Source organism: Chionomys nivalis, chromosome 1, assembly GCF_950005125.1.
Source record: "Chionomys nivalis chromosome 1, mChiNiv1.1, whole genome shotgun sequence".
NCBI classification, from domain to species: domain Eukaryota; kingdom Metazoa; phylum Chordata; class Mammalia; order Rodentia; family Cricetidae; genus Chionomys; species Chionomys nivalis.
Genome location: NC_080086.1, coordinates 111697311 through 111711393, shown reverse-complemented (window position 1 = coordinate 111711393; position 14083 = coordinate 111697311). Strand labels below are relative to the sequence as shown.

The 14083-nt window shown below is 45.3% G+C and overlaps 1 protein-coding gene across 1 annotated transcript; it reads left to right on the top strand.

Moving 5' to 3' along the window:
- Positions 1-2790: 2790 nt before the first annotated feature.
- On the top strand, positions 2791-10652 carry LOC130882125 (olfactory receptor 10T2-like). Its single transcript, XM_057782082.1, has 2 exons — positions 2791-2799; positions 9696-10652. The coding sequence occupies exons 1-2, from the start codon at positions 2791-2793 to the stop codon at positions 10650-10652; spliced, it is 966 nt and encodes a 321-aa protein (XP_057638065.1).
- The last annotated feature ends 3431 nt before the right edge of the window (positions 10653-14083 follow it).

Here is a 14083-nt window from a genome sequence, read left to right as displayed (position 1 = left end):
TAAGTAGGAATTCATGGGTTGTATAAAATATTATACCTTTTGTGTTTCGTTTTGCTGTGTAGTCCAGACTGACCCTGAACTCATGATCCACCTCTCTAACACTCATGATGTGGCCCATGTAAGACTTTATTGCCTTTTATTTTCTTGGGATCGTCTTAATGAGGTGGTCCACACTCTTCAGCTTCAAAAGGCACGCACTGAGCAGTTGAAGCAACAGAGCCAGAAGAACAGCATGAGGGTCAATATTAGAGTACTGTACTTCAAATTAATGTGTTGGGGGGGGGGAAGAGGGGAGGAGAGAAAGGGAGTAGAAAGAAGGAGAGTACAGGGTGTCATAACTTGGAAGTGGAGACCAGAGGTCAACTTTCCGGAGTCAGTTCTTCCACCGTAAGGGTTCCAGGGACTGAATTCAGGTATTAGGCTTGGTGGCAGTTTCCTTGAACTGATGAGCCATCTCAGCAGCCCTTGTTTAGTTTATTTTAGCTATTACTATTGTGTCACTCCCATTATCGTCACCATCATCATTTTGGTAGTGAGGCACAAGCCAAGGAGGTCAGAGGACAACCTTATGGAAACGGTTTTCTGCTTCCATTTTCATGTGGATTCTAAGGGCAGAATTCAGGTCATGGAACTTGCACAAGTGCCTTTTTGTGCTTGGCCATCTCGTGGGGCCCTCAACAAGTAACTAATGGGCGTTGGCAGATAAGCCCCATGTCACTTGTCCTTAGGGAGAATGACACTGACGTGTGTGTTTCTCAATGCTTTTCAGAGACTCCGAGTATGATGTAATTGTAATTGCCTCCACAGGTAAAATTCCAAGTTGACAGACTTTATGTTGACTGTGTCCCTTACCTGTCTCACAGCCACCTACAAAGTCATATCTTTGTCTTGTTTTTGTTGCTCTTGTTGTTTTCTTGTTAACAGCACTAGGGAATTAGCCCAGACCCTCACGCTTGGTAGACGGGCAACCTACCACTGAGCTAATACAACCTGGTCCTGTTGGGTGAGTTGTTTGCTTGTTTGTTTGTTTTTTGGATTACCCCCAAGATAAACTATTTTCTCTTGGGCCCTGCTTCTAGAGATACTCAGTGAAGTAACTGTGACCGTTATCTTTGTCAACTTGATACAACTTAGAATCACCTGGAAAGAGAGTCTGAATGAGGGACTGTCTGCATAGTGTTGGCCTATGGGCATGTCTATGGTAAACTGGCTTAATTCAATTATGTAAAAAGACTCAGCCCACTGCTGACAGCACCATTCCCTAGGTCCTGAACTGTGTAAGAATGGAAAATCCAAGCTAAACACGAGCAAGGAAGCAAGTGAGTATGCAAGCGTTCATTCCTCTCGGCTCTTGACTGTCACAGGATGAGACTAGCTCTCCTAAACTCATGCTGCTATGACTTCCCTGCTATGACTGTCTTTAATCTGGAACTGTGAAGGTCCAAATCAGGAGCAGAAGGAGAGAGAGCAAGAGCAAGGAACTCAGGACCGCGAGGGGTGCACCCACACACTGGGACAATGGGGATGTTCTATCGGGAACTCACCAAAGCCAGCTGGCCTGGGTCTGAAAAAGCATGGGATAAAACCGGACTCGCTGAACATAGCAGACAATGAAGACTACTGAGAACTCAAGAACAATGGCAATGGGTTTTTGATCCTACTGCACGTACTGGCTTGGTGGGAGCCTAGGCAGTTTGGATGCTCACCGTACTAGACCTGGATGGAGGTGGGTGGTCCTTGGACTTCCCACAGGGCAGGGAACCCTGATTGCTCTTAGGGCTGACGAGGGAGGGGGACTTGATTTGCGGGAGGGGGACGGAAATGGGAGGCAGTGGCGGGGAGGAGGCAGAAATCTTTAATAAAGAAATAAAAAAAAATCCGGAACTGTCAGCTAATAAACCCTTCCTCCCCTAGGTTGCTTTTTATCAGAGGGTTTTATACAGCAACAGAAAGTAAACTATGACACTAACATTTCTTTTTCCTCCCACATGTGAAGTATCTTTGCCTTCTAAGTTCTGACAACGGTCTTACATGTTGAGGAGACACCTGGTTGACAGGATGATAACTGATCATTTCTGAGTCCCTTAAATTATCCTGTCTACCCTTTGTCTCTGGGCTTTTATCTGTCTCTATCCTGCTTATTTTTCTTTACTTCTTACTCCATGGCTTGCTGTGTAGCTGGGCAACTGGACCATGATGTCCTTACCCCCTTTTCCTTTTCTTGCTCCTTTCTTTCATCCCAAGTTTCTCCTCCTATTTATTCTTTCTGCTTCCAGCCTTGCCTACCCTTTCTCCTGTCTTGCTATTGGCCTTTCAGCTCTTTATTGGACCAATCAGATATTCTAGAAAGGGACAATAACACAGTTTCACAGTTAAACAAATGCAACTTAAAAGAATACAGCAATCTTTGCATCAATAAACAAATATTCCACAACCTAACAAATGGAACACATCCTCAGCTAATATTCTACAACAAGACAGAGCCTGACTCTGTAGCACAGACTTGTCTCAAATTCACAGCAATCCTCCTGCCTCAGTCTCCCCAGTGCTGTGATTATAGGCATGCACCACCACATCCAAGCTTCACCTTATTATCAATCCACAAAAGGGCAAATCAAGCCTGAGTGGAGCAGTGGACAGATTTCAGACAAACGGAGGAGGCAGAACGTCGGATTCCTGGAGCTGGAGCTGTAACACAGGTACTGGGATTAAACTTGGCTCCTCCGGGAGACCTCATCTGAGCTAAGCCACCTCTCTAGCCCAAGAAGGACAGTTGTAAGCTTTACCGTGATGACAATGGTGAGCCAGGATGGGTTGTACTGGCCATCCAGAGTCTAGAGTTCTGGTGTCTGGTGCAGAGGATGGACAGGAGGTGGTAGCAGTGGTGATGCTCAATGCAGTCAGTTGTAGCAGGGCAGAGCAATTAGCTAGTGTGGTTCTGAGGAGTGGGGAGAAGTTGGGAAGAGCATGGATTGGTGGTTTGAATGAAAATAACCCCCACAAACTCATAGGGAGTGGCATTATCGGAGGTATGGCCTTGTTGGAGTAGGTGTGGCCTTGTTGAAGGAAGTATGTCACAGGAAGTGGGCGTTGAGGTATCATAAGCTAAAGCCAGGCCCAATGTTACTCTCTCTTTCTGCTACCTGCATAGTCAGATATAGAATCTCAGCTGCCTCTCCAGCACCATGTCTGCCTGGGTGGCGCCATGCTTCCAGGTGTAATGATAATGGACTAAACCTCTGAACTACACACCAGACCCAATTAAGTGTTTTCCTTCATAAGAGTTGACATGGGCATGGAGTCTCTTCACAGCAATAGTAATCCAAAGACAATGGATGTTTAATGACTAAAAGCTATCTAGAAAGAACAGACATGGGACTCTAAATTCATCCTGAGCACCCTGAGTAACAATGTGAAGTCATCTTCCTCCCACAAAGGCAGGGTCTTAGGGACACAGCTGTCTGTGCACAGCTGAGGTGGCGTGCGTTGCAGACTGGGAGCACTGATGGGGTGAGGGATGATTTGTGACTGTTGTCCCTAGAGGAGGATTCCAATTAATCCTTTCCTGCTCTGAGGCTCAGGGCTGGGTGCTGAGGAAGAAGGCCCTGGGGTGTCTAGTTCCAGGAGACAGCACTCCTCGTAGCACCAGCCTGGTCCTGGAGGGCTTGTTAGTACCTGCAGAGCCTCTGGGACAGACTGTAGCTCCAGGGACCCCAGAATAGGAGAACGTGTATCTCAGCCCCTTCCTTCTTAGGCAGACAGGGATGGGAGAGCCTATCCTGGCCATGGTGAGTTACATCCTGGCTGCAGAAGTCACCTGCCCAGCCCCACCTTCGGGTGAGACCTAAAAATGAGTGGGTGGAGGGAGGGAAATTATTTAGATTGCTTGAACACTGACAGCCTTCCATGAACGGAGCTTGTGTCAAAGGTGTTTAACTCCAGTTTTGAGTTGAGTTTGTGGTGTCCAGGAAATCTGCAATGTGCTCAGAAGGGAACTAGAGGAGCCTCCTCCAGCTCTGAACACTGCGGACACAGAACCCTGGTGCACAGGTGGTGGTGAGACAAGGAGATGAGTGGGCTTGGGTGTGTGGGGCTCCATGCTCATGCAACCCAGAGCTTCCTGGGCACACAGACACACACATTCAGAATCTTGTAGAGTGAGACCTGGAAGCAGCAGGGGCAGGGGCCTCCAGCCTTAGGGTTTCCTGATGAGAAGAAATAGAAGGAAGGACCAGACCCTGTCATTGGCATTGCTGGCTCTCTGCCCTCCCACACTTCTCAGGAAGGACCCTGAGTCTCTGGCTGTCATAGTGGGAATAACACTATCAGGTCCCTGAATTCAGCACCCACAGGTAAGCCCTGAAGGCAAATACTGTTCTGGGACCTTCAGTGGGCATAGATTTCATGGGCTCCAGTGAGCAGGTGAGTACTGCTGGTCCCATCAAGTCACTCCTTGGACCAGCCAGGCTCTCCATCTAAGAGGTGGGAACAGGGAACTGAACAGGTTCAGGAAAAATCCAACCCCAGGTCTTCTTCTATTGCAGAGTAGGGTCCAGTCACAGGAGGGGTTTTTTGCTTTTTCTGCAGCTTTTTCGGTTGGGGGTCTGGTTCCAGCATTACTTGACAGATTTCACTGTTAACTGTGAGTTCATAGGACTCATTTCTGAGTTCACAGATGAGGCTTAGAAGTGCACAACAGCTGCCTAGTGTCTCACTATGCCCAATCTCAGCAACTGTATTTCCTACCCACCAGACAAGCCTCCTTTCTAGGACCTTCATTGCATGCTGATTTGGGGTACCAGAAGGCATTAGAAGAGGGCTGGGTGGCCCTGAATTTTTGCTTCCTCTGGACCAAATGTTTTTAGTTGTCAAAATGATGGTAACTTGAGTTCTGTGTTTGAGTCTGGTTTACCAGCTCATCATGAAGATGCATCTTAACGAAAGGCCTTAGAATACGGATAGTCTTGCCACAGACAGGACTTCCTGTTCTTGATCTTTGGGTTGGGAACTTGGTCACAGCACTATCCTTCCACTGTGAGTTCATAGGATGAGGCTCAAAGGGAAACAGCCTGCTTCCCAGGAGTCATCTTGGCCCTTGCAAGGGACATTGAAACCCAGAGTTACTAGGCTTAGGAGCTGCAGCTCAGCGTTCCCAATGTTCCTGTCTATCAGAGCACACAATTTCTGCTCTAGATAATACTCATTGTTTCCTAGGTAACGACTCTCCCATCTGTGAAGGTGAGCAAGCAAAGCTTGACATACTGTGCTAAATTCATTTCTATGCTGAGTATATGGCGAGGGAAGTTTTCTCTCTTAGACTCCCTCTTAAGCTAGATGCCTAGGAGGGTATCTGGAAAGAGCCAGTGGGAACACACAGAAGAGCTTTCCTCTCTAGCATGGTTCTCAACCTTCCTAATGCTGCAACCTTTTAATACAGTTCCTCATGTTGTGGTGACTCCCAACCATAAAATTACTTTGCTGCTGCATCACAACTTAATTTTGCTACTGATATGAATCATAAGTATCTGATATGCAGGATGTCTGATACATGGTTGTTTGACTTCAAAGTGGTCATGACCCACAGGTTGAGAACAACTGCTCTATATGATAACCATCAGTTGGTAGTCTGTCAGCTAGCTCTGGGCTTGGTGCCAAGAGCCATACTCTCAGAAGCTGGGAGGTGTATGCAGCTCCAGCATTTGGTGGTTAGGAAGATTGTAAGTTCTAGGCCAGCCTGGACAACATAGTGAGAACCTTCTTTAAAAGAAGCTATCGCCTCACTTGGATATTTTGGTTTCTCTTTTGTTCTCAAATATCTTCTTTCTGATCTTTCTGATAAGTTGATCTTGTGATTTGCTGGTTAAGGCCTGTGCTTGAGTAGTTCACACCTTTGATTAGATGCTGGATCGGCTGAAAAGCTTAATTGCAATGACTTTTGAAGAGATGTATTATTTTTTATTTTATGTGTATAAATGTTTGCCTGCATGTACATGCACCATGTGCCTGCAGCTGCTTGCACAGGTTGGAAAGGATGTCATATTCCTAGAATTGGAGTTTGCAGACTTGTGGTTGTGGGCTGCTATGTGGGTGCTGGGACTCTGAATCCAGTTTCTCTGAACCTAGGAGTGGAAATGTTGGGTTATGAAAACTGTGAAGTTAGAAGTTACTTTCGAAGGTCTACCTTCTTGTTTTATTTGCATTACTCTCTCATGGGATTGAGCTTTCTTCCTTATAGATACTGGAAATTTGCGTTTTCTGTTTTGTCTTGTTTCTTAATGTTCTCTTGGGAGTTAGAATGTCATTGTTAATCTCTGGAAGGAGGGACCCAGGCACTGCTAGTTACCTATTTTCTCCTTCCTTCCTTCCCTCCCTCCCTCCCTCCCTCCCTCCTTCCCACCTCCCCCTCTTCCTTCCTTCCTTCCTTTCTTCTTTCTTTCTTTCTTTCTTTCTTTCTTTTTTGTGATGCAGGGTCTTATTATGTAGCTCTGGCTGACATAGAACTCACTATTTATTTGTATGTGCACATGCATGCTACAGCACCCTTGTGGAGGGCAGAGGACAGCTCGTGGCAGCTGATTCTCTCCTTAGACCACATGGGTCCTGGGGGTATCAAACAGGGTCACTGGGCTTGCCTGCAGTAGCCTTTATCATCTCAACCATCACACAAACGTCACCTTTTCTATCAGTCTTAGCCTTCCCCCCCCCCCTTTCTCCACTCTCCTCTGTTCCTCTGGGACAGTGGTTCACTCTATAGCCAGGCTGCCTTAAGCTCACCATCCTTCTGTCTCAGAATGCTAGAATTATAGGTGTGATCCTCTACACTCAACCAATGCCTCATTTTTCAATGTGGGGTGGCAGTGGTGTGGTGACGGCGGTGGTGGTGGAACACTCTTTTCTTCCCTCCTCTCTTTTCGCCTCTACCTTTCCTCTCCACATAACTCAGGCTGATATGGAACTCAAGGTCCTTCCCATCTCTCCATCTCCCAGCTGTTGAAGTTGCCATCATGCACCAAGACACCATGTCTGCTTTTGTTTCTGGAGATTTCTAGTTAGGGATTTTGTTTTTTGGGGTTTTTTTTTTTTTCATAGCATTAATTCCTTGCGGGGGGGACTCTCTGGAGTTTCTCCTGAGTTGAAATCCTTTTAGTTTTTATTAGCAAGCGTTAATTGTACAAAGGAAAGGCTTCACTGTATTTCCATACATACATATTATGTACTCTGATCATTTTTCACGGCTTTTATTACTTTTCGTGTCCCCGTCCTGCCTACTCCTTTTTCTATTTCTCTTCTTCCAGGCTGGGCTTGAACTTGTGATTCAGACCCATCCTTGCCTCTCCTCCCAGGTCTTGGGATTCCAGGTATGTGTCATCACACCTGACTGTGTCCTTTTAGTTTTATTTGTATTTTATCAGGAATTAACAAATGACAGTCTGAGAGCCAAATTTGTGCCCCCAACTATTTGTGTTAATAAAGTTTTATTGGGCCAGGCACAGTGATGCACACATTTCAATCCCAGCACTTTGTAGACAAAGGCAGGCAGCTCTCTATGAATTTAAAGCTGGCTTGGTTTGCATACCAGATTCCAAGCCAGTCAAGGCTACATAGTGAGATCCTGTCTAAAAAAAATTCCAAAAAATTGACAGGGAGGGCTGTTACACAGAGAAACCCTGTCTCAAAAGGAAAAAAGAAGGAAAGAAAGAAAAGTAGCTTGCCTCTGATCTCAAACGAGCACATTTTTATTGTTTTGCATTACTTTTGTTTCTTTTACCTGAGTGCTAGCGATGGGAGCTCAAGCCCTCACGCACGCCCAGCAAGTGTGCTTACCCACCCAAGATGGGTAAGATGTTCCCAGCTACAGCACATGTTTTAGTTCTTTGAATTAGGTTGAAAAGTTTCTTTCCAAAGTGAAAAATGTCATTTAACTTTCCAAATATTTAAAATTGAAGCCTTAATTCCCATCATCCCGCCTTGCTAGTGGATGTTTTCAAGTGCATATCTGGTTATGGTTTTGAGCTCCCGTGAGGGCTGCAGGCTTGCAGATGTCCAGAAACGCTGCTAGATTGACTGGAAGAAGTGCTCTGGCTCTCGGCCATATCCCCAGCTCTAATGAATATTTTTTCATTAGAAAAATGTGTGTGTGTGTGTTTGTGTGTGCATGTGTGCTTGGGCTTGTTGACAAGGCAGGACAGATCAGAGGACATTCTTCAGTGGTGGATTCTCTCCCTCCTCCATTGCTCAGGATGAAGCTCAGGTGGTCACCCTTGAATCCTTTGCCTACCGAGGCATCTTGCCAACCTCCAGCCACTTTTCTCTTGGTTGGCCACACTTATCAGTTAGGAAGACCACTCATAATCCACAGTAGAAATTGTTTGAATTTCTACTAAAATCTGAAGGAAAAAAAAAAGAATGTGTAGAACGGAATATCAAAGATTACTTTAATTTTTCTTTTCTTTCTTTCTTTTTTTTTTTTTTTTTTTTGGTTTTTCGAGACAGGGTTTCTCTGTAGCTTTGGTGCCTGTCCTAGAACTAGCTCTTGTAGACCAGGCTAGCCTCAAACTCACAGAGATTCGACTGCCTCTACCTCAAGAGTGATGGGATTAAAGTCATGTGCCACTACCGCCCGGAGAGACAGGGTTTCTTTTTGATGCTTTTAGAGTAGGCTATCTGGCCCTCAAGCTTTTGGGGATTCTCCTGTCTCTATCTTGCCACTACTGGAGTGCTGGGATACAGCTGTACTCTTGCTCTGGACTGCAAGTGGGTTCTAGGGACTCAAAGGCAGGTCCCCACACGTGCACAGCTTTGACCCACTGAGCCATTTCCTCAGCCATGCCCTCAATAGCACGTCATTTATTGGCTGTCTGCTTTCCCCGAGTTACTTCTGTTTTCACAGACTGTTGGTCCTTGGGTCCTCATCTAGGGTCTCTTTCTAGATTTAAATGAAACCACAAAGAGGCTTACTGTCTTCTTCCTCCATCTAAAGTTCTTTGCTTTGTGTCTAAGGTATGACCACCCTGAATGTTCCCAATCTGATCTGCTCTTGGATCAAAGCTGACTCACACCTAGTTAGTACTTGAATGGGAGACTTGGGAATACCTGGTGCTGTAGGCTTAACAAAACAAAACACAGCAAACAAAAAGCACTTTCCTTGTGAATACTTAAAAAAGAATTTATTTTTATGTGTGGGTGTGCAGTTGTGTGAATGTATGAGATGTATGTGTGGGTATACATATAGAGCAGAGAGCGTGCTGGATCCCCTGGAGTTGGAGTTATAGGCCTAAGCATCCAGTCTTATCCTCTGGAAAACAGGAAGTCTTCTTAACCATTGAGCTCTCTCTCCCGGCCCTGCTTCGTAAATCCTCTTCCTCCTCTCCTCCTCCTCCTCTTCTTATTTTTACTGAGACAGGGTTTCTCTCTGGAGTCCTAGCTGTCCTGGAACTCACTCTGTAGTCCAGCTTGGCCTTGAACTCGGAGAGCCATCTGCCTCCCAAGTGCTGGGATTAAAGGGATGCACCTCCACCATCTGGCTAATTCTTATCTTCTTATATGTTGAGACACCTGGCTGACTGGGTAAAAACTGATCATTTCTTTGAGGCCCTCTGTCCTGTCTGCACATCAGTGATGATTCTCCTACCCTCACCTGAGGTCTAGCCAAGCCTCATGACCTGCATTGTCCCAGTGATCCTATCTCCTCCCAGGCTCCTGAGAAGCAGCAGGACAATGGAACCCGGCTGGTGACAGAGTTCGTGCTGGTGGGATTCTCCAACCTCCCAGAACTGAGGCCCACTCTCTTCACCTTGTTCCTCCTCACCTACCTGGTCACACTCAGTGGCAACGCCACCATCATCACCATCATCCAAGTGGATCGCACCCTGCACACTCCCATGTATCGCTTCCTGGCCGTGCTCTCCCTCTCTGAGACCTGCTACACACTGGTCACCATCCCCAATATGCTGGCCCATCTGCTGATGGAGAGTCAGGCCATCTCCATCACGGGCTGTCGGGCCCAGATGTTCTTCTTCCTGGGCTTGGGATGCAGCCACTGTTTCCTCCTCACACTGATGGGTTACGACAGGTACGTGGCCATCTGTCATCCCTTGCGCTACTCTGTGATCATGAGACCCACCGTTTGCCTATGTCTGGGAGCCTTGGTTTTCTGCTCTGGTTTCTCGGTGGCCGTGGTTGAAACCTGCATGATCTTCTCCTCGCCTTTCTGTGGCACGGGCCGCGTGGAACACTTCTTCTGTGACATCGCGCCTGTGCTGAAGCTCAGCTGTGCAGAGAGCACGTACAAGGCGCTTGGCATCTTCTTTCTGAGCATCCTTGTGGTTCTGTTCTCTTTCCTACTCATCCTCCTCTCCTACGCCTTCATCGTGGCAGCCATCGTGAGGATCCCTTCGGCCGCTGGCCGGCGCAAAGCCTTCTCCACCTGCGCAGCCCACCTCACGGTGGTCATCGTGCATTTTGGCTGTGCCTCCATCATCTACCTGCGGCCAGACTCTGGGGCCAACCCCTCCCAGGACCGCCTGGTGGCGGTGTTCTACACGGTGGTGACTCCATTGCTGAACCCTGTGGTCTATACCCTGAGGAACAAGGAGGTGAGGGTGGCCTTGAGGAAGAGCCTGGCACGGGACTGCAGGTTCTGCTCGCATTAATGAGTTTCCTTCCTAGACTAGATATCCCCCACCCAGAATACACGAGCCAATTCTGTGGTGTGTAGCTTTGTCTTGTTTTGATGTGAATGTTTGTGTCTGTATAAGTGTGCCACATGAGCCGATGTGTCCACCGAGATCAGGAAAGGGCCTCCAATTTTTCAGAGTTGGTGTTACAAATAACTAAGAGCCTCCTGATATGAGTTCTAGGAGACAGTCCTCATCCACTAGAAGCAAGCACCACAGAGCTATTTCTCTAGCCCCTGTTTGCAATTTCGTCTTGTTTGAGACAGAGTTTCATTATGTAGGCCTGGTTAACCTGGAACTCACTTGCCTTGAACTCACAAAGATTTGTCTGCCTCTGCCTCCCCAACGCTGGGACTAAAGGCCTACGCCACCACTGGTTATTGTGGAATACTCCTTTAATCCCAGCATGTCAGGGGGCAGAGGCAGGCAGATCTCTGAGTTCCAGTCCAGCTTGGTGTGCAAAGGGAGTTCTAGAACAGCAGGACTACACAGAAAAACCCTGTCTTGAAAAACCAATAAAAGAAAGGAGGGAGGGAGGGAGGGAGGGAGGGAGGGAGGGAGGGAGGGAGGGAAGCAGACTAGTACCATTATACAGGATCTGCAATGGCTTCTTAATCCCCTATGCTTCTGGTGTGGATTTTATTATGGACAGAAAGGAGATCTCCCTTGGAGACAAAGGGGCCAATACATCAAAGGTAGTGTGGGATTCATAGAACAGTTTAACCTTTTTTAATTTTGAAGAGATTTATTCTATTTTTATTTATGGTATATGTGTATATGGATAAGCAGGTAGATGCATTTGAAGGTGTTAGACTCCTTAGAGAGATCTATGGTAACCTACAGTTGTGAGCTGTGATGTGGGATTCCCCTCTGTATGCTGTGAATATCATTGGTCAATGAATAAAGAATCTACCTGGCCTGTGATAGGATAGAGTAGAGCTAGGTGGGAAAAACTGCCACACTCATGGTGCATGCACACGGATGGATGGGGGAGAGAGAGAGAGAGAGAGAGAGAGAGAGAGAGAGAGAGAGAGATCTTTTAAAAGACAGGGTGGTGAGGTGCCTTAATAGGTAAAGGTACATGTTTCCATGTCTAAAGATCTAAGCCCCCAATCACATGGCAAAAGAACAGAAATTACTCCAGGAAGTTGTCCTCTGACTTCTACATGCCTGTGGTGCCCCCATTCCCCTCCACACACAAAAAATAAATAAATAATGTCAAAATTTTTTTAAAAGATACAGAAACTCACCAAAACTGCATATATAAATATATTTGATTGTTTGCTTGTTTATTATGTGCATGTAGGATTACCTCCAGAGCAAGATTCATGCAGGACCAACATCAGACACTCAGATGACAATGATCACAGCATTGCAGACAACCCTGGAATAAGTCTCAGTTAACTAGAATCCATACGGCTCTCAGAACTGATACTCCAACTTGTAAGACCTAACAGAGCAGTTGGATCGGAATATCCCTGCATGTTCCCTTCCCGAGTCTCCAAAGTCTCTGTTTTGTTCATCCCCTGTCTGTCAGCACCCACTTCCCAGTGCTGGGGGTATAATTCGGTGGGAAATTACTTACCTGGCTAGCATGACCCTAAGTTCCATCCCTACAGAAAGAAAGCATTTCTTTAAAAAACATATAAGGTATCAAACCCCCAGTCTCACCAGCAGACGAGTCAGCCATATAGAAACTTAACAGAGAAATAACAGAACTAACAGATGTCATGACTCAAATGGACTTAACAGACATCTACAAAGGTTGTCACCCAAACAAACACACAAAAAAAATACCTTCTTCTCAGCACCTCATAAAACCATCTCTAAAATTGACCACATACTCAGTAACAAAGCAAGCCTCAACAGACACACACACACAAAATGGAATAACTCCCTGTATCTTATTGGATCACCATGGCTTAAAGTTAGAATTCAACAATAACAACACTAATTGAAGAAAGTCTACAAACTCATGGAAATTGAACAATGCTCAACAGAATCACCCCAGGACAAGGAAGAAATAAAGAAAGAAATTAAAGACTTCCTAAAATCCAATGAAAATGAAGGCACAGCATACCCAAACCTACGGGACACTGTGAAAGCAGTGCTAAGGGAAAGTTCATAGCACTAAGTGCCCACATAAAGAAAGTGGATAAATCTCGCACTAGCGACTTAACAGAACACCTGAAAGCTCTAGAACAAAAAGAAGCAAACTCACCCAGGAGAAATAAACAAGAGGAAATAATCAAATTGAGGCTGAAATCAATAAAATACAAAGACCAATGAAATCAACAAGATAGACAAACCTTTATCCAAACTAATCAAAAGGCAGAGAAAGAATATCCAAATTTACCAAATCAGAAATAAAAAGGAGGACATAACAACAGACACTGAGGAAATTCAGAGAATCATGAAAACCTATAATCCACAAAACTGGAACCCTAAAAGGACAATTTTCTGTATAGGTTCCACAAACCAAAATTAAATCAAGACAAGATGAACAATTTAAATAGACCTATAGCCCCTAAGGAAATAGAAGCAGTCATTAAAAGTTTCCCAACCTCCCCCAAAAAAACTCAGGGCCCGATGGTTTCAGCACAGAATTCTACCAAAACATCAAAGAAAAGCTAATACCTATACTCTTCAAATGGTTCCACACAATAAAAACAGAAAGAACCCTGCCAAACTCTCTTTATACGTCTACACTTACACTGATTCTGAAACCACACAAAGACTCAACCATGAAAGAGAATTGCAGACAAATCTCCCTCATGAACATTGATGCAAAAATACTCAATAAAATATTGGCAAATCAAATCCAAGAACACATCAAAAAAAATCATTGGCCATGATCAAGTCAGCTTCATCCTAGAGATGCACAGATGGTTCAGCATACGAAAATCTATCAATGTAATTCACCATATAAAAACTAAAAGAAAAAGACCATATGGTCATCTCATTAGATGCTGAAAAAGCCTTCAACAAAATCCAACACCCCTTCATGAAAAAGGTCTTGGAGAGATAAGGGATACAAGAAATACACACACACACACACACACAGAGAGAGAGAGAGAGAGAGAGAGAGAGAGAGAGAGAGAGAGAGAGAGAGAGCCAACAGCCAACATCAAATTAAATGAAGAGAAACTCAAAGTGATTCTACTAAAATCTGGAACAAAACAAGGCTGTCCACTCTCTCCATATCTATTCAACATAGTACTCAAAGTTCTAGCTAGAGCAATAAGACAACAAAAGAAGATCAAGGTGATAGAAATTGGAAAGGAAGAAGTGAAATTTTCGCTATCTGCAGATAATATGATAGTATACATAAGTTACCCCAAAAATTTTAAAGGGAACTCCTACAGCTGATGAACACCTTCAGTAATGTGGCAGATACAAGATCAACA